At 38.1% G+C, this 24,402-nt stretch overlaps 1 protein-coding gene across 2 annotated transcripts in view; it reads left to right on the top strand.

The window, feature by feature from the left end:
- KDM4C (lysine demethylase 4C) overlaps positions 1-24,402 on the top strand; it is a 404,611-nt gene that overhangs the window by 81,266 nt on the left and 298,943 nt on the right. For both annotated transcript variants that reach the window (XM_069574114.1, XM_069574115.1), the window contains one exon: positions 12,559-12,608. In XM_069574114.1, coding sequence (XP_069430215.1) covers positions 12,559-12,608 — 50 coding nt within the window. The remainder of the gene's footprint in view (positions 1-12,558; positions 12,609-24,402) is intronic.

Here is a 24,402-nt window from a genome sequence, read left to right on the forward strand (position 1 = left end):
AATGTGTTTTACCTTGAGGATTTTGTCTTCCTCAGGGAATGAGTGATAATTTTTTATTTAAACGTCTGTTCACATTCAGTTCCCTCAAATGAAGCTTTGGAAAAAAAGCTAGTTTGTCCCTGTTGAGAGCTAAGAGTGCTTTGTCTATCAGACCTTTCCAGTGAAGTGGATGACCCTAGAGTCTGTTTTACAGGGTGAAGTAAGTCAGGAAGAGAAAAACAAATACCATATGCTAAAGTATATACATGGAATCTAGAAAAATGGTACTGATGAACCTGTTTGTAGGGCAGCAGTAGAGATGCAGACGTAGAAAACAGATTTGTAGACATGGGGTGGGAGTGGGAAAGAGAGGGTGGAACGAATGGAGAGAGTAGCATGGAAACATATATGTAATGTAGACAGCCAGTGGGAATTTGCTATATGAGGCAGGGAGCTCAACTTGGTGCAGTGTGACAACCTGGAGGGGTGGGATGGGGTGGGAGGTGGGAGGGGGGTTCAAGAGGGAGGGGACATATGTATACCTATGACTGATTCATCTTGATGTATGGCAGAAACCAGTATAACAGTGTAAAGCAATTATCCTACAATTAAAAATAAATGGAAAAATAAAGCCTATCGGACAAGAACTGCTAGGATGAGGACCAGCCTAACTCCTGAAGGCTATAACACAGTCCTCTTTACTCTTTCTAGTACTCTTGGTCAGCTAGTTTTTATACTTCATAAATTTCTTCATGTTATTTGGATTCCTTTTTACATAAAAATGTAATAATGTCTGCATTGAATTTCTTTGGATTGAGAAGGTTTTGTTGAAATTGTCTTGGCTACTAGAAATATAAACTAAAAGTTAGGTTAGCCAAAAAGGAGAATTTAGTTGACTCATGCATTCACGAATGGACAGAAACAGCTGGAACCCTTAGAAGTTGCCAGGCTGTGTTGGATCCTGGGCCCACTTCTCCTTGTGTGTTGCCTTCAGTTTTCTCCCTGGCTTCTGTAATCCTCCCTGTGTCACCAGGCATGAAAGCTGCCCCATCGGGGAGGGCCATGAATTTTCCTGGCATGGATTCTCTTCCAGTCTCTTGTGTAATCACTGAGGCTTAGGCCAAGGGTTGGAAAGTATTGTGATTGTCCTGGCTTGGTCACAGGCCTGCCTCTGTGGTGGTGAGGGCAGAGACATGAAGAATGGCAGCCCCCATAGAATTCCATGTTTGTGTTTGGAGGAGAGGGTGGATGTTCTTACCTGAATTTTGCTGCACAATGGGAGTAAAACCCAGTCTCCTACAGTTAATAGACAAAGAAAAGTCCCAAATAAGTTCAGATATTTGCTTAAAAATCTTAGGAAAACTGGTTCAATTAACTTCAGTTCAGTTCAGTTCAGTCGCTCAGTCGTGTCCGACTCTTTGCAACCCCATGAATTGCAGCACACCAGGCCTCCCTGTCCATCACCAACTCCCAGAGTTCACTCAGACTCATGTCCATCAAGTCGGTGATGCCATCCAGCCATCTCATCCTCGGTCGTCCCCTTTTCCTCCTGACCCCAATCCCTCCCAGCATCAGAGTCTTTTCCAATGAGTCAACTCTTCGCATGAGGTGGCCAAAGTACTGGAGTTTCAGCTTTAGCATCATTCCTTCCAAAGAACACCCAGGACTGATGGAGCTCTTAATTTATTTTCTATGAGATTTGAAAAGATGTCCTTTGGAGTATTTTCTTAAGATGAAATTATATATATACATATACATATATATATATATATATATATTTAGGATATTAAAGTTACTAAAATGTATGCTTGTTTAACTTATTATAAAAGCATTTCTAGCAATTGATCATTGACTTTTACTTGAAGCAGAGGCAGTTGACACAGTCCTCTTTATACACTGAACTGAAAACTAAAGAATATATATATAGTTTATAAGTTTCTTTTTCTGATGACTTGAACCAACATTGCCCTCTTATGATTTATATATTAAATATCTTAACAGTCAGTTTTACCACTTTGTTATGTCCTGTTCTCTTAGAACTTTTTTTTTTTTTTTCATTGATTTGTGTGTTTTGATCTTGTCTCCTCAAGGAGACTTTTGGCTTCTTGAGAGCAGCCGCACAGCACCTTGGTAAGGCTCATCACCACAGGCTCTTCAGTTCAGTTCAGTCGCTCAGACTCTTTGCGACCCCATGAATCGCAGCACGCCAGGCCTCCCTGACCATCGCCAATTCCTGGAGTTCACTCAGACTCACGTCCATTGAATCAGTGATGCCATCCAGCCATCTCATCCTCGGTCGTCCCCTTTTCCTCCTGACCCCGATCCCTCCCAGTATCAGTCTTTTCCAATGAGTCAACTCTTCGCATGAGGTAGCCAAAGTACTGGAGTTATCAGCTTCAGCATCATTCCCTCCAAAGAAATCCCAGGGCTGATCTCCTTCAGAATGGACTGGTTGCATCTCCTTGCAGTCCAAGGGACTCTCAAGAGTTTTCTCCAACACCACAGTTCAAAAGCATCAGTTCTTCGGCGCTCAGCTTTCTTCACAGTCCAACTCTCACATCCATACATGACCACTGGAAAAACCATAGCCTTGACTAGACGGACCTTTGTTGGCAAAGTAATGTCTCTGCTTTTGAATATGCTATCTAGGTTGCTCATAACTTTTCTTCCAAGGAGTAAGCGTCTCTTAATTTCATGGCTACAGTCACCAGCTGCAGTGATTTTGGAGCCCCCCAAAATAAAGTCTGACACTGTTTCCACTGTTTCCTCATCTATTTCCCGTGAAGTGATGGGACCGGATGCCATGATCTTTGTTTTCTGAGTGTTGAGCTTTAAGCAAACTTTTTCACTCTCCTCTTTCACTTTCATCCACAGGCTCATAGACGTGTTTAATTGCTGAAGCAGGTTTTTTTGGGGATCTGCTCCCTTGTATGTCATACGTGTACAGCACCATGCTGCTTTCAGGCTTTATTGATCTTTTTATAATATTCTTTTTGGTTTCTTATGGGTAAATATTATAAAATTAACCTATAAAATAATACAGTCATGTTTCCTGTGTGATGTCTTGAATACAGTCAACCTGATACATAGGAAATTTTTAGACATTAACAAAAAACTGTTAGAAACTTTTAGACATTTTACTACATTTTGATTTTCAGTGATAATAACAGATTTGATAGCTTACCAGAGAGAAATCTACAGATAGTACACACCAAGTTTAATACAACCAGTTACAAATCCAGCCTTTTTTCCTTCCTCGAAGTGACTAATATGAGGCTTCATGCATGACGCTTCCAGAATGTTATTTTATAATGAATATTTCTGAGTGTACAATGCATCTAGTCATGTGATGTTTGAAATGATCTGACAAGAGACAAAATAGGCCCATTTAACAATCTTCCTTGAAGTGTGGTTAAAAAACAGTGAATGTTCTTTGAGAAGGCATTATAGATCAACAAGGGCTTGAGTTAGATGAGTTGCTGTCATCATCTTTGCTCATCTAAGTTACCTCTCAGCCCACTTGAGTGAAGAAGATTAATATAATCTAGGGAATGTCAGGTGTTGGTGGAAACACGTGGCCATTTGCTATCCCTCTCTTCCTAATTTTACTGAGACATAATTGACATACATCACTTCGTAGGTTTAAATCATTCAATGCAATGGTTTGATTTACATATATTGTGACATGATTGCCACAGTCAATTCAGGTCAATTCAGTCGTTCAGTCGTGTCTAACTCTTTGTGACCCCATGGACTGCAGCATGCCAGGCCTCCCTGTCTATTACCACCTCCCGGAGTTTACTCAAACTTATGTCTGTTGAGTTGGTGATGCCATCCAACCATTTCATCCTTTGTTGTCCCCTTCTCCTTCCATCTTCAGTCTTTCCCAGCATCAGGGTCTTTTCAAATGAGTCAGCTCTTCATATCAGGTGGCCAAAGTATTGGAGTTTCAGCTTTAACAACAGTCCTTCCAGTAAATATTCAGGACTGATCTCCTTTAGGATGGACTGGTTGGATCTCCTTGTAGTCCAAGGGACTCTCAAGAGTCTTCTCCAGCAACACAGTTCAAAAGCATCAATTCTTCAGCGCTCAGCTTTCTTCACAGTCCAACTCTCGCATCCATACATGACTACTGGAAAAACCATAGCGTGACTAGACGGACCTCTGTTGGCAAAGTAATGTCTCTGCTTTTTAATATGCTGTCAGGTTGGTCATAACTTTTCTTCCCAGGAACAAGCATCTTTTAATTTCATGGCTGCTGTCACCATCTGCTGTGATTTTGGAGCCCCCCAAAATAAAGTCTGACACTGTTTCCACTGTTTCCCCATCTATTTGCCATGAAGTGATGGGACCAGATGCCATGATCTTAGTTTTCTGAACGTTCAGTTTTAAGGCAACTTTTTCACTCCTCTTTCACTTTCATCAAGAGGCTCTTTAGTTCTTCTTCACTTTCTGCCATAAGAGTGGTGTCATCTGCATATCTGAGGTTATTGATATTTCTTCCAGAAATCTTGATTCTAGGTTGTGCTTCATCCAGCGTGGCATTTCACATGATGTACTCTGCATATAAGTTAAATAAGCAGGATGACAATATATAGCCTTGCTGTACTCCTTTCCTGATTTGGAACCAGTCTGTTGTTCCATGTCCAGTTCTAACTGTTGCTTCCTGACCTGCATACAGATTTCTCAGGAAGAAAGTCAGGTGGTCTCGTATTCCTGTCTCTTTAAGGATTTACACAATTTGTTGTGATCCACACAGTCAAAGGTGTTGACTTAGTCAATAACGCAGAAATAGATGTTTTTCTGGAACTCTCCTGCTTTTTCGATGATCCAGCAGATGTTGGCAATTTGATCTCTGGTTCCTCTGCCTTTTCTGAATCCAGCTTGCACATCTAGAAGTTCATGGTTCACATATTGTTGAAGCCTGGCTTGGAAAATTTTGAGCATTACTTTACTAGTGTGTGAGAGGAGTGCAGTTGTGTGGTAGTTTGAGCATTCTTTGGCATTGCCTTTCTTTGAGATTGGAATGAAAACTGACCTTTTCCAGTCCCGTAGCCACTGCTGAGTTTTCCAAATTTGTTGGCATATTGAGTGCAGCACCTTCACAGCATCATCTTTTAGGATTTGAAATAGCTCAACTGGAATTCCATCACCTCCACTAGCTTTGTCCATAGTGATTGCCACAGTAGGTTCCACTAATATTCATTTTCGCATATAGATACAGTAAAAAGGAAAAAGAAAAATTCTTCTTACACTCTAATAAGAACTCTTAGGATTAACTCTCTTAACTTTCCTGTATATCATACAGCATTGTTGTTACAGTTGTCATGTTGTTCATTGCATCCCTTATTTATCCTATAACTGAAAGTTTGTATCTTTGGACCATTTTCCTCCAATTCTGCCTCTCCTCACCTTCTGCCTCTGGTAACCACAAGTCTGATCTCCTTTTCTGTGAACTGGTGTCTTTTAAAAAAAAAGAAAAAAAATCCGCATGTAAGTGAATACTTCTTTTTTTGAAATTTAAGGCTGTGTACTTTTTTTTGGTTTGTTTGTTTTAAATATTACTTGAGTTGTCGTTGGGTAGCTCGGTTGCTTTGGGTAATGTGCACTTTTGAAAGCCTCTCAATTTTCAAAGAGGTTTCCAACTGTAAAGTAGCTGTGTAGGTAATTTTCCCTTGAAGATTAAACTTCAATCACAAGAAATCTTGAAAATGCTTCAGTACTTTGTTGGAGTTGTGTTAAAACTCTGTAAGCCAATTGTAGTGAAACTCTTTAAGCTAGTGATACTTTTTCTTATGGATGAAATAATTATCCTTTGAATAAATGATCACTTCAAAAATATACCATCCTCTGAAGATTTCCATATATGGTAAGATTGTTTTTCCTTGGGAAAACACTGGTTTTGGTAAATTTTTGATAGGAACAAATAATTTCATATGGACATGTGTTTTATTACCAATTTTTGAAGTTACTATTTTTTTTATTCTTCTTGAAATGGCATTTTGTTTCTGTTATATTAATGCTTGATTCTGCAAAACACTACATCTGTGTTTGGTGATTTTTGGTTTTGTTTGTTGGTTTGTTTCCTGTTTGTTCATTAAATATTTATGGAGTCACCCACTGGTCAGATACTGGTCTTGGTGAATAAGACAGAATGGTCTTTAGGAAACTTACAGTTTATAAGCATAGCTTTTAGTACCCGTACACTCCATTTTATTTTCTAGCAGTAGCATAACACCTGTTCTTAGGAAAATTTTATTGCATTCCTAGTCTTACTTGAATCAAATTCTTACTCTGAGTATTCATGCGTAAACCAGAAAGAATTTTCCTGTGATGGGTTCTCACTTTGGAAAACACTGGCCTAGCATGGAGGTTCTCAAACTTTACATAAATGAACATTTCTTCAGAAGGTCAAATTATATAAAATTTGAAAATAAAGGCAGAGATGACCTGCCTGAAATGTGTGTCATGAAACTCTCCCTCAGCAACTCCTTCCTTCAGGTCCCCTTGGGAAACCGTGATGCCCTGTGGGATGCCGCAGAAAACAGGAAATCAGTCATCTCTTACTCAAAATCCACGTCACTACTGAATGTATTATTTGTTGAGTACTTTGAAGAGATCAGTATTAAAACATAAAGATTTCTTTACTATTGTCTATAGTTGATGATCAAGTAATACTTTTTAATACCTTTTTCTTGATGCAGTTGTCTCACTTATGACAGCCTACACATGTGGCTGCTAGATATTATTTTTTCTGTCTAATTGTTCTGTCAGGAAATGGGCAACAGATGGCATAGGGTGAGGCCAAGCTCTGGCTGAATTCCTTTTCTCAGGGGCTTTGTATCTTGTCCCTTAGGGTCTCAGGTCAAACACCTCATCCTCCAGGTCATAGTTAGAGATGCCCAGCTTGCATTTGCAGGTCGAATGCTTAAGTGACACCTCCTTACAAACACGTGCATTGTAATTGTTTGTTGTAGCTTGTGTTGCTCAATTTTGAGACTCGTGTGTGTGCTGGCGGTGTCTAGGATAGTGCTCTGTAAGCAGCCGCTGTGGGGAGGGAGGAAGGCAGGACTGGGCAGAAGGGGAAGTTGACTGCCTTCAAACCCTGGGCTGATTCCAGAGGCAGCTCTGGCCCTGACAGGGCCTCAGGGTCCCAAATGGAGGCAAGAGGGTCAGGGCTCAATACTCCGGCTTGGAGCACTCATTGCGTATGGGCTACCATTCCCTCCCTCTCTGGGGAGCATGGTCATGAAGAAAGGAACTAGACCCTGGGTGAGTGTCACGTGGGGACAAGGAGCATCCCTTTGCTGAAGGTGCTGAGGGCCTCGTCCAGCAGTGGGGGTGGGGGGTGGTCACCACCAAAGCACCCCTTGTAGTCACACTTTCTGTTTCTCACATTTGTCTATTTCCATTTAAGAACTGAAAAGAAGTAAGCAGTGTTCTGTTTTCCACAGGTAGCTAACGAGATTTCATAATAAAAAATATTAATGCTTAAACTTTAATAAATGAATAAATGGTGAATCTTGTTAACATCATCAGTAATGTGAAAATGTAACATAATCACACATATAAAAATCTATAGTTCAGCCTTTTTGACACAATTAGAAATAGGCCTTAATTAAAAAGTATATTATAAATTACTTCAGAAATATTGAGTTTTGTGAAATATAATTTAGGTACTTTTTGATTCATGAAGCTTTTTGTAACAAGAACCAAAGAAAAGTTTTGAGTAGTGATTTGATGGCTTTGTTTTTTGTAATTGCACTGTATTTAAAATGTCATTATCATTTGCCTGGTATATACTATTACTTTAGTTTCAAAGGTAGTGATTTTTTTCAGTTGCGAATTTTAAAAGTGGGTAATCTAAGAAAGGTAGCTGGGAGAAGTATTCTGTGTGAATATTGGATTTTGGCCTGATAGCAGGCATAAAACTTTTACTTCCAAAAGTTGGCTCACTCTGCAGTAATTGCAGTGATCATTGAAAATGGTGTGGGTTTTCCTTGGAAGGGATGGGCTAGGTAGCCCCTGTCACTTCCTTCCTCTTGGCATCTTGGTGTGACTGATCAGGAAACAGGATTGGATATGGGGCTGGAGAGCACATCCTGGGCTCTAGACTCAGATCTGGGCTTGGGTACCAGTCTATCATCGATCTTGCTTAATAAAATTAATCCCTCTAAGCCTTAGTTTCATCATCAGTTAAAATGGAGGTGTTAGTAAGAGAACTTTAATCAGAGGATCTTAGCATGAGGTTTGGCATATTATAAGTGCTTGATAATGGTAGCTGTGATGAGCGATATAATTTTATTGGTCAGTTTTTCTTTTCACTCAGCTTTCAACACTTTAGTAACTATTGAAAGTATAACTTGCTTATGCTCGTAAAAGAAGGAAGGGCAATTTAGAGTTGTCTGTCAGAAAACTAATCTTTGGGGACTTGAGCCTGAATCTTCATGTGAGATGACAGAGTGAAACAGCAGGAAGAAGAGGAAATATATGCAAAGGAGGGCAGGGCGACTTCACACATAGCCTCCATCAGGGGAAGGGAGCTGAGGTCTGTGCTGTTTCAGGACTGACCTGCCTGAGTGTGGCCTGGACCTGGAAATGGAGCTCCTCTTGGTGGCCTTTGGCTTGGTGAAACTGCCCTTGATGGTTTCCTGAGAGAAATTAGGGGGACATCGGGGATTATCAGAGAAATGGGAGTTACCCTCTGAGTAGTGCTGGTAAACATTTCTGATGGACTAACAGTGTGAACATATCTTGAAATGAGCAATACAGAGACCAGTTCATAGAGAAAGCCTAAATCAAAGAAATAGATCTAGTACCAATTGAAAAACAGTTTCACCTGCTGACAGTTTGAAATGTCAGCCTGATACTATTCAGTTAAAGATAATGTGTGTAAGTTACAGCCACCAAGATAACATCACTTTAGGTCTGTTCTTTGAGTAAACCACCCAAAGACGTGCTTAGAAGGATTATTCTGTTTTCCTTGGCCTTCAGATTAGATCTCTCCTCCTTCCAATTCATAAAAGATGCTAATTTTAAACAAAATATCTAATTAGTATGTCACTAGTTTATTAGTGATTCATGGTTTCTTAATGTTAGCAGAACTGTTTGTCATGCTCACTATGTCTGAAACAAATACACTGTCCTAAAGGTTAAATGGACAGTTAGTAATTTCAGCAAACCAATATGCATGTGTGGGTATGCATTGGTAGACATCTTATATGGTGGTTTTCAAAGGATACAGAGAAGTATAAAACATACTTACATCTTCAAAGAATTAAGAATTAGTTGCCTAACTGAGCAGTGGTGGCACAAAGTATCCAGTTGTGAAGCAGGCACTCTCACTGTACTAGGTAGGTTAAAAGGGATAATTTATTTGAAAATTTCTGTGTGGTGGTAGGTGTTCTGTCAGAGAACATGGTGCCTATCCACACAAAAGTGATTTATTCACACCACACAACACCTAGCTGTGGAAAGCAGTAGATGATAAACACTATGTAAGAAGTATAATGGAAGGTCTCTGGAAGGTATCAAAGAAGTAGCATTGCTGCGGTTTCCAGTGGTCAAAGAAAGCTTCATTGAGGAGGTGGAATCTGGGCAGGGATTGGGTGGTTGAGTTTTGAAGCAGAAAGGAGAGGCCGTTTGTGGTGAGAAGTGAGGTCAAAACCCCTGTGAGGGAGGGAATAATTCATAGTCCAGACTGTTGGGAGTGGACTGCTGATATTTGTGGCTGTGGCTAAATTGTGTTTGGGGATTGGGATCTTGAAAGCCAAGCAGTAAGGAAGAAAGGTTTTTATGCTAAGATAGTGATACGAGGTCTGTAGCTGCCCAAGGAGATAGTTTAGTGATAGTAATGGTCTACTGAGGGCAGACCCAGCCATTTCCATGCCATTTAAGTGGAAATTAGGTCCCCCAGTCTTGCCTACTTTGTGAGCACACTTTGTCCTTCACAGTCCATGGATTTTTTATGCACTAGAGCCCTGGGTGAGATCCACAGGGGACGAAGAAAAGGGAAGGCAAAATGGGGAGTCCACACTGAAAGTACAGAGTCCTGGGAGAAAGATTTGATTGAATTAGACATTTGAACGAATTGGGACATTGAAACTGGTAGAGTTGTCCTGAGTATGCCAGGCTGACCCTGTATTTAGGAAATGAGGTATTGGCTTATATAATTTCTTACCTGTGCTTCTAGTTTCTCACTTTGATGATTTTTTTCTTCTTCCTGTATTCTTCCTCTCCTTCCACATCTTCCATCCTTCCTTCCACATGTTTCATCAGGAACATGATTCATCATTTGAGAGCCCGCAAAAGTCAGCAAACACTTTCTGAGCATCTGCTTTTCTGGTGCTCTGTTCCAGAAGAGACACTGGTCCTTGCCCCTAGTGAGTTTGAAGGGAGAAAAGGAGACAGAAAAGTGAAAAAACATTAAATTCTGAGTTCCATGATGGAAGGCTATCTGCTGTGTGGTTGATAGAGTGAAAGGAGGAGTGTGGGTCTCTCCCTGGGGGTGACTAAAGCTGGGTGAGAAAAATAAGTGGTGGTTTTGTTGGCTGGACAGGGATAGTAAGGGTATACAAAGCCCAGAAATAGGGGATGGAAAGTAGTGGAAAGTAGTGGAGGTATGAAGTAACAAAGGCACTAGAAGTGGCTTCTTTGGTAAAGCCAAAGGCCAGGATTTAATTGGGACATTGATCAGTAGATGCAGCTGAAGAGGTGTTAGGACTGCAGCAGGTCTGTGCACCCTGCAAAATGCTCAGCTTCTGTCCTTCAGGTAAGTCAGCCATGGAAGACCCATGGCTTTGTCATGGTCATATCTGTAGTTTGCAGAGATGACTTGGGCATATCACGGAGGGTAGGTTTGGAAGGGTACATCACAAACTGAGGTTCCACCTGTAATGGTCAATTATACCTTAGTGACCCAAGCTGCATTGAGGAGACACACTCAGTGTGTGTCTAATTTAAAGAATTTTTGATACATGTATAGTATATGGCAAAAATCTTTCTGGTGATTAACCTCCAGAGAATTTTTACTAGAACCCTTTTTAGAGATGTGATGGCTATGTGTTGGCCATGCGATTTTTGTCTGAGTTGTGAGGACCAATTGAAAGACTATGTCAAGGGTATTTTTTATCCCTTATATTTATGCTTATATATACATTTGAATTTCAGACTAATGAACTGTAACTTTGATATGATTTTTTAAGAAGAGTGAATCTGGATATATAAATATAAATATCTCCATGTCCAACCCTTACATGAGTGCATGCCTATGTGTGTATACATGTGCATGTCTTAGCATGTATGTTTTGCTTGTCTGTGGTGTGTGTGTGTCCCCTTTTCTGGGTATATTTGATAGTGTAAACCAGGGATTAAACATTGTTAAGAAGTGACTACTGTATAAATATGTTGAGTGATTATCATTTAGTTATGCTAAAATTTTTATCTTCCAGTTCAGTTGGAATACTTTTATTAACAGTGCCTTAAGCAATAGGATATATGGTTGACTTTTCTTTTAGAGAATTGCCTAGTTACATTGGATCCAATTAAGTTTTGCATATGCTATCAGTGGCATTAAATGCAACCAAGTGTGGTGTTAAGTAAAATGAGAAAAGTTATTTTAGTAAAAACCTAACTTGTACTTAATATATCTTGAGCTAGTAAACAGCAAATGTAGGTCTGAAGAATAACATATTTTTATTTAAAACATGAAATGATCATTTAACTTAAGATTATTATTTTAAAATTTGTAAGTTCACAGTAAACAAACTCAAGTATTTAACTTTTTAAAACACCAAACTAGAAATGAGTAATACTTGAAGAATTTCTGTTCTCCAAGGATGAACAATTGCTTTTTTTCAAACAGGGATCCTTCTTGTACTCTGGCAGTGAGAGTGCCGAGTCCCAACCGTTGGAGTGCCAGGGAATTCCCAACAATTCTTTTTCTATATATCAAGACTTTAAAAGTCACATAATTGTGAAGTAAATAAAAGCAACCTTTCTTATGGTTGGTAAACTTGTATTTAAAAACTATTTGTAAAGTACAATATTCTTAGAAAGGCTTGGTGGAGATACAAACACTGCTGTAATAGTTTTATTTTCTGTCCTGCTTGTCAGTAAATTTTTAAGTTTTTAAAAAAGAACTCTGCTTAAAAATGAAGGCCAAAAAAAAAAAAAAAAAATGAAGGCCAAACTAATCAACCTTGAAACAAAAAACATAAAACCCAAAATAGCCCTGGATTGCTGTCGTGTTGTGATTGTTACAAGGGAGGTTCTAATCTCCATGTTGTGGCCAGGTGCTGCCTTGTCCAAGTTGTTTGGTGGCTTGGGGCCTTTGTTCCCTAATGTGTAAAATGTGGTTGGAGTGGTGATCTGGAGCATTGAAATAGATGATTTAAGTTCATTTTTCCTCTGTTCAAGAGATACAACTCTGTGTTTGGTTCTCTAATATCTGCTTAGTTCATCTGTGTGGAGTTTGGGGTTGACTTTTCTTCCGCATGAAATTATTTAGAAATAGACATCCTTAGGATACGAGTTGAACAATTACAAACCTAAAGCTGTTATTTGTGTTTAAAATTTTAGGTATGCAATACCCCCGGAACATGGGAAACGACTGGAAAGACTAGCTCAAGGTAAGCTTGCTATTTGTTTTCTACACGATAGGTTCTTTGTTTCTGAGGTATTTTTACTTCAGAGTAGAATATCGCTATGTTAATGTTACTCTTTTCAAGTTATTGGCTTCTAAGTATTTTTCTCATTGAGTAATTTTAATTTTTTCCATATTGCATAATCATCATGATTATTTTAGTTGGCTGCTTTGTTTTTTGTCAGCTGATTTCACTTAACCTATTTTAGTTATTTCCAGTTTTTTTCTCCTTTATATAATGTACTTAACATCACTGTGTCAATAAAATTTTTATTTCCTTTAGTTGTACCATTGAGATAAATTCCGAGAAGTACTGATACTGAATCTTGGGCTTCTAGAATGTTTTATGGGTACTTTTCATGTTGCCATATCATTTCACCAGAGAGTTGTGTTAAATCCCCTTCCCCTGGGCCTGAGAGTGCTTGAAGTATGAAGTTGAATGTTTCTAGGTGACAGGACAGGCATAATATTGTATGCCTTCTTAGACTAGTAAAATTAAGCGTACTTTACTGGATCTTGAAATTTGTTGTTGTTGTTTTTTTTTAAGACTTTGTCCCTCTTTGTTTTCTTTATTCTTCTAGTTTTATTGAGATGCACTTGACATACAACATGTTATAAGTTTAAGCTGTTCAGCATAATAATTTGACTTGCATCATGAAATGATTGTCACAATAGGTTTAGTGAACATCCATTATCTCATGTGAATATCAAAATAAATAGAAAAACATCTCCCCTTATGATGAAAACTCTTAGAATTTACTCTTTTAACAGCTTTCACATATAACACTCAGCAATGTTAATTATATTTATCATGTTATTTGTTACATTTCTAGTACTTATTTATCTTGTAATTACAAGTTTGTACCTTTTGACTACCTTCATTCAGTTGTGCCTCCCTTGACCTTGTCCATCTTCTTCTTCTCTCACTTGTTTAAGCAGTTTTAGCTGCCATTTTTATTAATTTTTTAAAATTATTTTTAAAAATTAATATACTGGAATATAGATGCTTTACAATTTGTGTTCCTGCTGTATTGCAAAGTGAATCAGCTATAGGTATACTTATATCCACTCTGTTTTGGATTGCCTTCCCGTTTACGTCACCGCAGAGATTGAGTAGAGTTTCCTCTGCTATATAGTAGGTTCTCATTACCTGCCCGTCTACCAGTATATCTACTACTGTGGACAAGAATCCCTTAGAAGAAATGGAGTAGCCATCATAGTCAACAAAAGAGTCTGAAATGCAGTACTTGGATGCAATTCCAAAAACACAGAATGGTCTGTGTTGATTTCCAAGGCAAACCTTTCAATATCACAGTAATCCAAGTCTATATCTGGACCAGTAATGCTGAAGAAGCTGAAGTTGAATGGTTCTATGAAGACCTACAAGACCTTTTAGAACTAACACCCAAAAAAGATGTCCTTTTCATTATAAGGGACTGGAATGCAAAATTAGGAAATCAAGAGATACCTCAAGTAACAGGCAAATTTGGCCTTGGAGTACAAAAAAAAGTAGGGCAAAGGCGAACAGAGTTTTGTCAAGAGAACAGACTAGTCATAGCAAACACCCTCTTCCAACAACACAAGAGAAGACTCTACACATGGACATCACCAGATGGTCAATACCAAAATCAGATTGATTATATTCTTTGCAGCCAAAGATGGAGAAGCTGTATACAGTCAGCAAAAACAAGACGGGAGCTGATTTTGGCTCAGATCATGAACTCCTTATTGCCAATCAAACTTAAATTGAAGAAAGTAGGGAAAACCACTAGACCATTCAGGTATGACCTAAATCAAATCCCTTATGATTATACAGTGGAAGTGAGAAGTAGATTCAAGGGATTAGATCTGATAGAGTACCTGAAGAACTATGGATGGAGGATCGTGACATTGTATAGGAGGCAGTGAGGAAGACCATCTCCAAGAAAAAGAAATGCAAAAAGGCAAATGGTTGTCTGAAGAGGGCTTACAAATAGCTGTGAAAAGAAGAGAAGCGAAAGGCAAAGGAGAAAAGGCAAGATACATCCATTTGAATGCAGAGTTCCCAAGAATAGCAAGGAGAGATAAGAAATAGAGGAATACAATAGAATGGGAAAGACTAGAGATTTCTTCCAGAGAAGGCAATGGCACCCTACTCCAGTACTCTTGCCTGGCAAATCCCATGGACAAAGGAGCCTGGTGGGCTGCAGTCCATAGGGTCGTGTGAGTGACTTCACGTTCACTTTTCACTTTCATGCATTGGAGAAGGAAATGGCAACCCACTCCAGTGTTCTTGCCTGGAGAATCCCAGGGACGGGGTAGCCTGGTGGGCTGCCATCTATGGGGTCTCACAGAGTCGGACATGACTGAAGCGACTTAGCAGCAGCAGCAGCAGAGATGTCTTCAAGAAAATTAGAGATACCAAGGGAACATTTCATGCAAAGATGGGCACAATAAAGGACAGAAATGATATGGACCTAACAGAAGCAGAAGATATTAAGAAGAGGTAGCAAGAATACATAGAAGAACTATATAAAAAAGATCTTCATGACTCAGATAACCATGATGGTGTGATTACTCACCTAGAGCCAGATATCCTGGAATGCAAAGTCAACTGGGCCTTAGGAAGCATCACTATGAACAAAGCTAGTGGAGGCAATGGAATTCTAGTTATTTCAAATCCTAAAAGATGATGCTGTGAAAGTGCTGCACTCAGTATGCCAGCAAATTGGAAAAACTCAGCAGTGGCAACAGGACTGGAAAAGGTCAGTTTTCATTAATCCCAAAGAAAGGCAATGCCTAAGAATGTTCAAACTACCGCACAATTGAATTCATCTCACATGCTAGCAAAGTAATTCTCAAAATTCTCCAAGCCAGGCTTCAATAGTACATGAATGTGAACTTCCAGGTGTTCAAACTGGATTTAGAAAAGGCAGAGGAACCAGAGATCGCATTGCCAACATCTGCTGGATCATTGAAAAAATAAGAGAATTCCAGAAGAACATCTGCTTTATCGAGCATACCAAAGCTATTGACTGTGTGGATCACAACAAACTGTGGAAAATTCTGAAAGAAATGGGAATACCAGATCACCTGACCTGCCTCCTGAGAAATCTGTATGCAGGTCAAGAAGCAACAGTTAGAACTGGACATGGAACAACAGATTGGTTCCAGATCGGGAAAGGAGTACGTCAAGGCTTTATATGTCACCTTGTCTCTTTAACTTACATGCAGAGTATATCATACAAAATGCTGGGCTGGATGAAGCACAAACTGGAATCAAGATTGCTGGGAAAAGTATCAATAACCTCAGATATGCAGGTGATACCACCCTTATTGCAGAAAGTGAAAAAGAACTAAAGAGCCTGTAGATGAAAGTGAGAAAGGAGAGTGAAAAAGCTGGGCTTAAAATTCACCATTCTAAAAACTAAAATCATGGCATCTATCTGGTCCCATCACCTCGTGGCAATAGACGGGGAAACAATGGAAACAGTAACAGACTTTATTTTGGGGGGCTCCAAAATCACTGCAGATGGTGACTTCAGCCATGAAATTAAAAGATGCTTGCTCCTTGGAAGAAAAGCTATGACTAACCTAGACAACATATTTAAAAGCAGGGTGATTACTTTGCCAACAAAGGTCCATCTAGTCACAGCTATAGTTTTTCCCATAGTTGTGTATGGATGTGAGAGTTGGATTATAAAGAAAGCTGAACACCAAAGAACTGATGCTTTTGAACTGTGTTGTTGGAGAAGACTCTTGAGAGTTCCTTGGACTGCAAGGAGATCTGACCAGTCCATCCTAAAGGAAATCAATCTTGGATATTCATTGTAAGGACTGATGCTGAACCTGAAACTCCAATACTTTCACTACCTGATGTGAAGAGCTGACTCATTTGAAAAGACCCTGATGCTGGGAAAGATTGAAGGCAGCAGGAGTAGGGGACGACAGAGGATGAGATGGTTGGATGGCATCACTGACTCGATGGACATGAGTTTGGGTAGGCTCCAGGAGTTGGTGTGGACAGGGAAGCCTGGCGTGCTGCAGTCCATGGGGTCGCAAAGAATTGGAAATGATTGAGTGACTGAACTGAGCTTGTCCATTTTTAAGGGCCAGATTGAGCCATTCTTTTGGAAATTCTATCAGTATCTTTCACTCCGTGCCCACTTATATCTACTGAGAGTGCCGTTTACTTTTATTCCTTCCCTTAAAGATATGCCAGGCAACCTTACTCTTATTTCTCTCACACAGGAGGAGAATCATATTCACCCCCTTCTGTTTTGCTAACCACCCTAACTTAGGATGATGTAGACTGCTAGTGACTTATTTCCAGAGGAAGGTGGAGTTCCGTTGAGTGACAACTAGAGATAAGACATTCTGCTTTTATTCTCCATTGAATCCTCAGGGAGCACTGTTCTTTCAATCAGGTGCCAATCTAAGATTCATTGGTATGTTAGATTTGCCTTCTAGTAGAAAAGGAATTTTGTCCCCGCATTATGTATGCTTTCATTTAATAATAAAATGGGGACACTGACTTGACAGCTCTGAACAGATATTGTTAAAGACATCTAAAAGTTGCTTTCCTTCAAATTATGGAAGAGTATTAGAAAGAATAGTTAGGGTATCATGTTTGTTAAAAGCATTATTATAATTTTGGCAGCCTAATAACTATAAAGCCTTGGTGTTTTTATAATGTAATACATTACAGTAATAATAGCAATGTAATTGTAATCTTGAACTGCGTTATGGACTATTTTCATGAATATTAAGTGGATGGATCCTGGTTCTGGATAATAGATTATAGCACAGCTTAGAATATGATTACCATAATCCTTAAATACACAGGCAGTGAACTTTGTGCTAAATCTATATGCTGTGGACTCTTCTGTTCTCTGTGATAATAATTCTACCATTTTCTGTTCACCTCACTGCCCCAGAATTTTTAAACTGGAGCAATGTAAACTTTGCGATATGGAATCACATGTTAAATTTTTTGCTATAAACTGTCTGTATACACTTTGATATAAACTGCCTGAAAATGACATTCCAGAAAAATGGATGCCATTAGCTTAATCAGTAAGAGATTAATAAACTTGAAGGTTGAAAAGGAACTTTAAATTCAATTGCGTGTTTATTGAAAATTTTTTGCAGCATTATTTTGAGAAATGATTCAAGGGAAAGACCCTATAAGACAGTGGAGGATTTCTATCTTCTGAGCAGATGTCAGGCAAATTAATTGAATTCTGCTAAACAATTAAAATGATAAAATAATGTAGTAAATATGAGGGAGCCTTATAGGATGTCTAGGTCAAGGCAGCACTTGATACATAATATGAAAAGCAGCCTCAGATATTTTCCATTATCTTGTCTGCACATCATAATTATCACAGTTGCCTTTTATGCATGAATGCTTTCATCTTTGGTTTCTATTGAAATCTTGATTGACGGTGGCACCTGCAAATATTTTATCTGAAAACCGTTAGGTCTGCATCTAATAAAGCCAGGAGTTCGATTTTGCCCTTCAGTTACTTTCTCATTTATACAGTTTTTTTTCTAATATCATGTAGATATAAAAGTAATAAAAAATCTCAAGTGAATTGTTGCAGTTTTTATACTTGTTATGTTTGCCTATAATGCCATTGCATTCTTTCTAATTTTTCACCCGATACAGTTGAATGGGAAGTAAAAAGGATACTGGAGATACAACATCATGAGTGACAGTTTTGAAGATTTTCAGTTTTAAGAATGTCTAAATCTCATCTATTTTAGAAATTAGACAATATCTTAGTGGTTCTATTAAGTTAAGCAAAATATGGATTAAAGTAAATTGGGAGCAGCTGATGTATATATGTGTGTGTGTGTATGTGTGAATGACTTTTTCATTGGTCTCTCATTGTGAATAAAGTGCTAATAGTTTTTAAAAAATTAAAGAGGACTCACTTTGGTCAAAATTTTGGTTACTGGAAAAAGAATATGTGAGTTAGGACTTTATGCAGCAGATTTTGTAAGTGTGAATGATTAGCAGGAATTTTGTTTTAAGTGACAGTATGGTAGAGTTCAGTATACTGGTTCTTTTGTAGTCTTATATTTACTTGTAGCAAGTGTTTTTGTTTTTACCTATTAAAGTGACACTCAAAAAGGAATGAATGAATCATGGTTATGAGGGATTAATTTAGTTCAGATTTCTTTAAGCAGTCAATTTTGGTGTGTGTGTGTCTTTAAATGACTAGTCATCTTGAGTTTAAGCCTGTGAAACAGAATCTTAGCCTGATTAGCAGGGATCCCTGTTCCAGGAGGAGGGCATGGCAGTTCCAGGGCACTCCAGTATACTTGCCTGAAGAATCCGCACGGACAGGGAAGCCTGGCGAACTACAGTCCATGAAGTTGCAAAGAGTTGGACACAATTGAGCAACTAAGTACATTCTGTTCAAGGAGGTGGACAAAGGGTCTGTAGGCTGGATGCAGGCAGCTTGTGGACTCTATGAAATTATGTTCAATTTTGGGCATATATGTGGATTTCTGGGAAGCTAACCCATCATCAGATCCATCAAGATGGTTTGGTCCAAAAGGGATTATGAACCACTGCTGTTTAAAGACTGAAAGAGTAGCAATAAATAACAAGTCATTTAAATTTTATAAATGTTCCAAATTGACCCTTTCTCTTACCTCTGACTTGAAATTAGGAAAATGAACTTTTATCAGCTCTCAAAATGATAAATACATAATTCCCTTAAACATTCATTTACATGATGGCCTGAAAATATTACATTAAAATGCTTGGTTTTGAAAGGCTAATAAATTAAATGCCCTTGATTATGAACAATCAATTTTAAGTGACTCCCTAAGACAAAAAATGAAGAAGTTCAGTGATATGTCCTCTGCCTTCATTCCTAACTCATGCTTTAGGAATGGAGATCAATGTATGATGTGTCATGGTATGTTTATTTTCATCATACTATCACTTGTTATATTAGAAATGGTGAAGCAGTCCCTGAATTTAATTTCGTTGTGTGTGTGTGTTAGTCACTCAGTCATGTCTGACTCTTTGCAACCCCATGGACCATAGCCGCCAGGCTCCTCTGTCCATGGGGATTCTCCAGGCAGGAATACTGTTATGGGTTGCCATGCTCTTCTCCAGGGGACCTTTTTGATGTCAAATATCACAATTTGTTGGACATGAATTTGAGCAATCTCTGGGAGATAGTGGAGGACAGAGGAGTCTGGCATGCTATAGTCCATGGATTATAGAGTTGGATATGACTTAGTGATTGAATAACAGCCACAGTCTGTGTTGAATTTTAAAACTATGTACCCAGCCATGTTCCTAGTGGGATTTTAAACATTGAACCATAATACATAACATACACATGCTACAATAATTAGAATGTGGGGTGAAAGACAGTTCTGAGAAATGACAGGTGGGGAATGGGAGGAAGAATTCAGGAAAGGAATGCCAGCTAGCAGGGAAAAATTACTATGGAGGAGAATTAAGAATTCTTTGATTCTGTCAGGTGGAAGTTGAGCCAGAAAACCTGGTTAGCTTGACTGACTAACTTGTGCCAAAGTCCTTGGCCTGAGGAGTCCTGGTGACCTGTGCATGTGTGATCCATATGTCGTGTCAAGGTGGGAAAAAGCTGGAGCTGAAACAAAGTGGTCTCAAGAATGCAGTAAAAAACTATGTGTAATGGTCTATATACCTGTTAAATTAGGTGAAAGTTTTATAAGTGTTCTGCAAGCCAGTTTGAAATAGAAAAACTTTCCTGTTATTCGCTGCACTATGTTCAGGAGATAAAAATAAGGCAATTATTCAGGAGAACTACCATGCTTCTCTATATAGTCAGTATGAATTTCTTCTGGCTCTCCTCTTGGAGAGCTCCATGAGGCTTTGTCTCTACAGTAGAGATGTTGATGGATTATTGGACATGTGGAGCAGAGTGAAACCTGCAATGTGATAACTTTCTACCCAACCATTAATTGCTCAAAATGGGGTAGGAAGAACAGAGAGGTCAACTATAGCCTAAACCTCTAATGTTGACCTCTTAACTAAGAATGTGGGTAAAAATGATCAAGTGTCACCCCACATAATATAGTTCATTGGTTCTTTTCACTAATAAGCATGTTAAGAAATTTCACACGTGAATCAAATTGCTGTTCATTGTTCATTCGCTGTCATGTCTACAGCATTTTCTACAGAAACATACTTGTATATCTTTTTCCTTTGTCCTTTTCCTTACCATCTGTTTATATGGCTATTGTACTTTTAAAGCATCATATCAGTCATATGAATATTGCAAAAGCCATTACAAGCCTACATCATTTTGTTGTGCTTCACTTTATTGTAAGTTGCAGAAAATGCATTTTTTTTTCTTGCAAATTGATTGTGGCAGCCCTATGTTGAGCAAGTCTGTTGGTACCATTTTCCCAATAGTATTTGCTCACTTATCATCTCTCTGTCACATTTTGGTAATTCTCACATCTCAAACTTTTTCACTATTATGTTTGTTTTATGATCTGTGAATTGCAACAATTACAACTCATGGAAGGGTTAGATGATGATTAGCATTTCTAGCAATAAAGTATTTTAAAATTAAGGTATGTACTTTTGGGGGGCACAATTCTATTGCACACTTAAGAGATTATAGTATAGTATAAACATAATTATAAATGCACTAGGAAACCAAAAATTCTTGTGACTTGCTTTACTGTAATACTTGCTTTATTGCAGTCATCTAGAAGAGAGCCTGCAACATCTCTGAGGTATGCTTGTATAAAACTCTGTCAAAGCATACTTGGGTAAATTTCAGTTAAGTTGTCTTAATCAAATCTATTGCTAGTGTGAACATATAGTCTGTAGGTCTGGTTTCTCATCTTTCCCCTCTCCTTCCCTTTCTTATTCCTTTCTTTCCTAAGTGATTAATAACTAACGTCAGTTTCTTCAGACTAGTGTTTGTATATAGGAAATTTGATGTTTTTAAGCTTTGATTTTTAAATTTTTACCATGGCTAAAACTTCGTTGATTTGATAGTAGCAACATGTGTTTGTCATGTGAGATTGGGATTTAGAGTACATCTGCTCTGTTTCTAAAACAATTTAAAAACATCTAATGATATTTTAGGTCAGATAGAGGTAAAATGCACTTATAGTAAAAGCCACCTGTTAAAACATAAAGTTTAGTGAGTTTTGACAGATATATACAGTGGTGTAATTACGACTACTCTCAAGATAGAGAACATTTCCAGTAGGCCCCAGAAATTCTCTTGTGCCCTTTTCTAATTACTTCTCCCTACCAGCAACCACTAACCAGATTTCTGTCTCTAGAATGTTATTAACATGAAATTGTGCAATGTGTAGACTCTTCTCTGTTAGAATAGTGCTTCTCGCATCACTTTTATGTTGTACAGGGTGTCCTTGGATGTGTATAGCACCTGGGAAATCCCATGGACAGAGGAGCCTGGCAGGTTACATTCCATTGAGTCACCAAGAGTCAGACATGACTTCGTGACTAAACAACAGAAACAATATTCACAAAACATAAGCCATTAACCATTTTGAAGTGTACAATATGGTTACTTTTAATATATTTGTATTGTGTAACCATCACCTCTGTCTAGTTCCAATAGATTTTCATCATCCTGTAAGGAAACCGTGTATTTTTTATTCAGTCATACTGTATTTCCCCTTATCCCTTCTTAGCCCCTGGAAATTAATAGTCTGCTTTCTGTCTAGGTATTTACATATTCTGGATGTCTCATATGCATGAAATCATTTAAATGTGACTTTTGTGCCTGACATCTTTTATGTAGCATGTTTTCTATGTTATATCTTATATCTGAACCTCACTCTTTTTTATAGCTAAGTAATATTTCATTGTGAAGATATACTACATTTTGCACTTCCATTTACCAGTTGATGGACATTAGGTTGTTTCCATTTTCTTATAATGGCTAAGATTTTTGTGCCTTATATCACTGGCTTCCCATAAGGATCCACCCAGCAAGGATCCATATAGCCACTATGGAAAACAGTATGAATGTTCCTAAAAAAATTGAAAATAGAACTAATATATTATATAGCAGTTCTACTTCTAGGTATGTATTTGAGGGAAATGAAATCACTGTCTTCAAGATATATCTATTACCTCAAATGTTCATTGCAGCATTATTTACAGTAGCCACGATATGGAAACCACCTGTGTGTCCATTGACAGGTGAACGAATAAAGCAAAGTGTTATATGTATACAGTAGACTATCATTCAGGCATAAGAAAGCAGGAAATCCTGTCATTTCCTTCAACATGGAAGAATCTTGAGTCTTCCATGCTAAGTTAAAAAAGTCAGGCAGAAACAGACATGCTGTATGATCTTATTTATATGTGAGAATTATAAGTTAAGTTATGCTAAGTTAAAAAAGTCAGGCAGAAACAGACATGCTGTATGATCTTATTTATATGTGAGAATTATAAAAACCAAACCTTCAGGTAGAAACAACAGTTTGGTGACTGCCAGAGGCAGGGGGTGGTGGAATTGGGTGAAGATTGTCCCAAAGTATTGACTTCAGTATGAGTAGGTTCTGGGGATGTACTGTATTATATGGTAACTACAGTGAACAATACTGTATTGAAAGTTTCTAAGAGAGTAGATCTTAAAACTTCTCATCACATACAAAAAAACTATTTTTAGGTGATGAATGTGCACTAAACTTACTGTGGTAATCATTTCACAATATGTACATATAGGCAACCATTACTCTGTGTATTTTAAACTTATGCAATGTTATTTGTCTATTATATCTTGATATTGGGGGAAAAAAAACCCACTGAGGAAGATAATAATAGTATCCTGATTATGTGGATGGGGAAATTGAGGAGCTGAGAGATTGTGGAAATAGTTGAGGCTATATGAGTTGTTGGACTTGTGTTAGAAATCAGTGTCTCTGTAGGGTTTCTTCATTAGTCTCTTGTTCTGTTAACTATATGGACAAGATAAGAGTGATTTCAAATAATTCAAACAATTAGGTTTTTGATCTAAAACTTAGTTCTTCTATTAATAGCACTGTTAAAGTATGTGTTTATTGTGAGCAATGATGGAAAGAGGAAAGTTGGTCCTCAGGTAATCTTGTGTTAAGTGCCTATAAGAGGAGATTAAGATTTATCAAAATCCCATAGCATAGTTTATACCTCTCAGTATGCTGTCTCTCAAGTGCGGGGAGTGAAACGCTAGGACTCCACAATACGCATGCAGATTTTGCATCTTGCTCCCTTATTATGTTTGTTTGTATGCAAACATAAACTAAATGATCTAACGTGACAAAAGTAAGTGCTGCAGAAGGATGTGCCAGTTTTATTCTGTGTGTTGTTCTACACCGGTCATATTTCCTAATGGTCATGGGATATGTGAGATGCTAGCTGCTGTTTCCACTACTAGGTACTTGAGGGGTCAGTGTAGCTCTGTTTCTTTATTGGAACTTCTTGGTCTTCAAGACTGTGAAAGACTGGACCTCTCCCGTTGTGTGACTGGTAAGTTGGAAAGTCTTATGGAATGCTGCAGTAGTAACATTCAAATATGGTAACTTTTGGAGAAGAATTCTTCCAAATATATTATTGAAAACTTGGAAAAAACCGATCAAGAAAGTAAACATAAGAATAGAAAATAAAAAGATTCTGGAAGGCATGTATTAAAGAACTTACTTCCAAAACTTTGAACACATACCTTGTTTTCTGTTTATTTAGTGACTTTCAGAAAACTCTGATAGTCTTCAGTTGAATTTTTAGATAAATATTTTCTTTTCTATCAGATCTATTT

This window comes from Ovis canadensis, chromosome 2 (genome assembly GCF_042477335.2).
Source record: "Ovis canadensis isolate MfBH-ARS-UI-01 breed Bighorn chromosome 2, ARS-UI_OviCan_v2, whole genome shotgun sequence".
NCBI classification, from domain to species: Eukaryota; Metazoa; Chordata; class Mammalia; order Artiodactyla; family Bovidae; genus Ovis; species Ovis canadensis.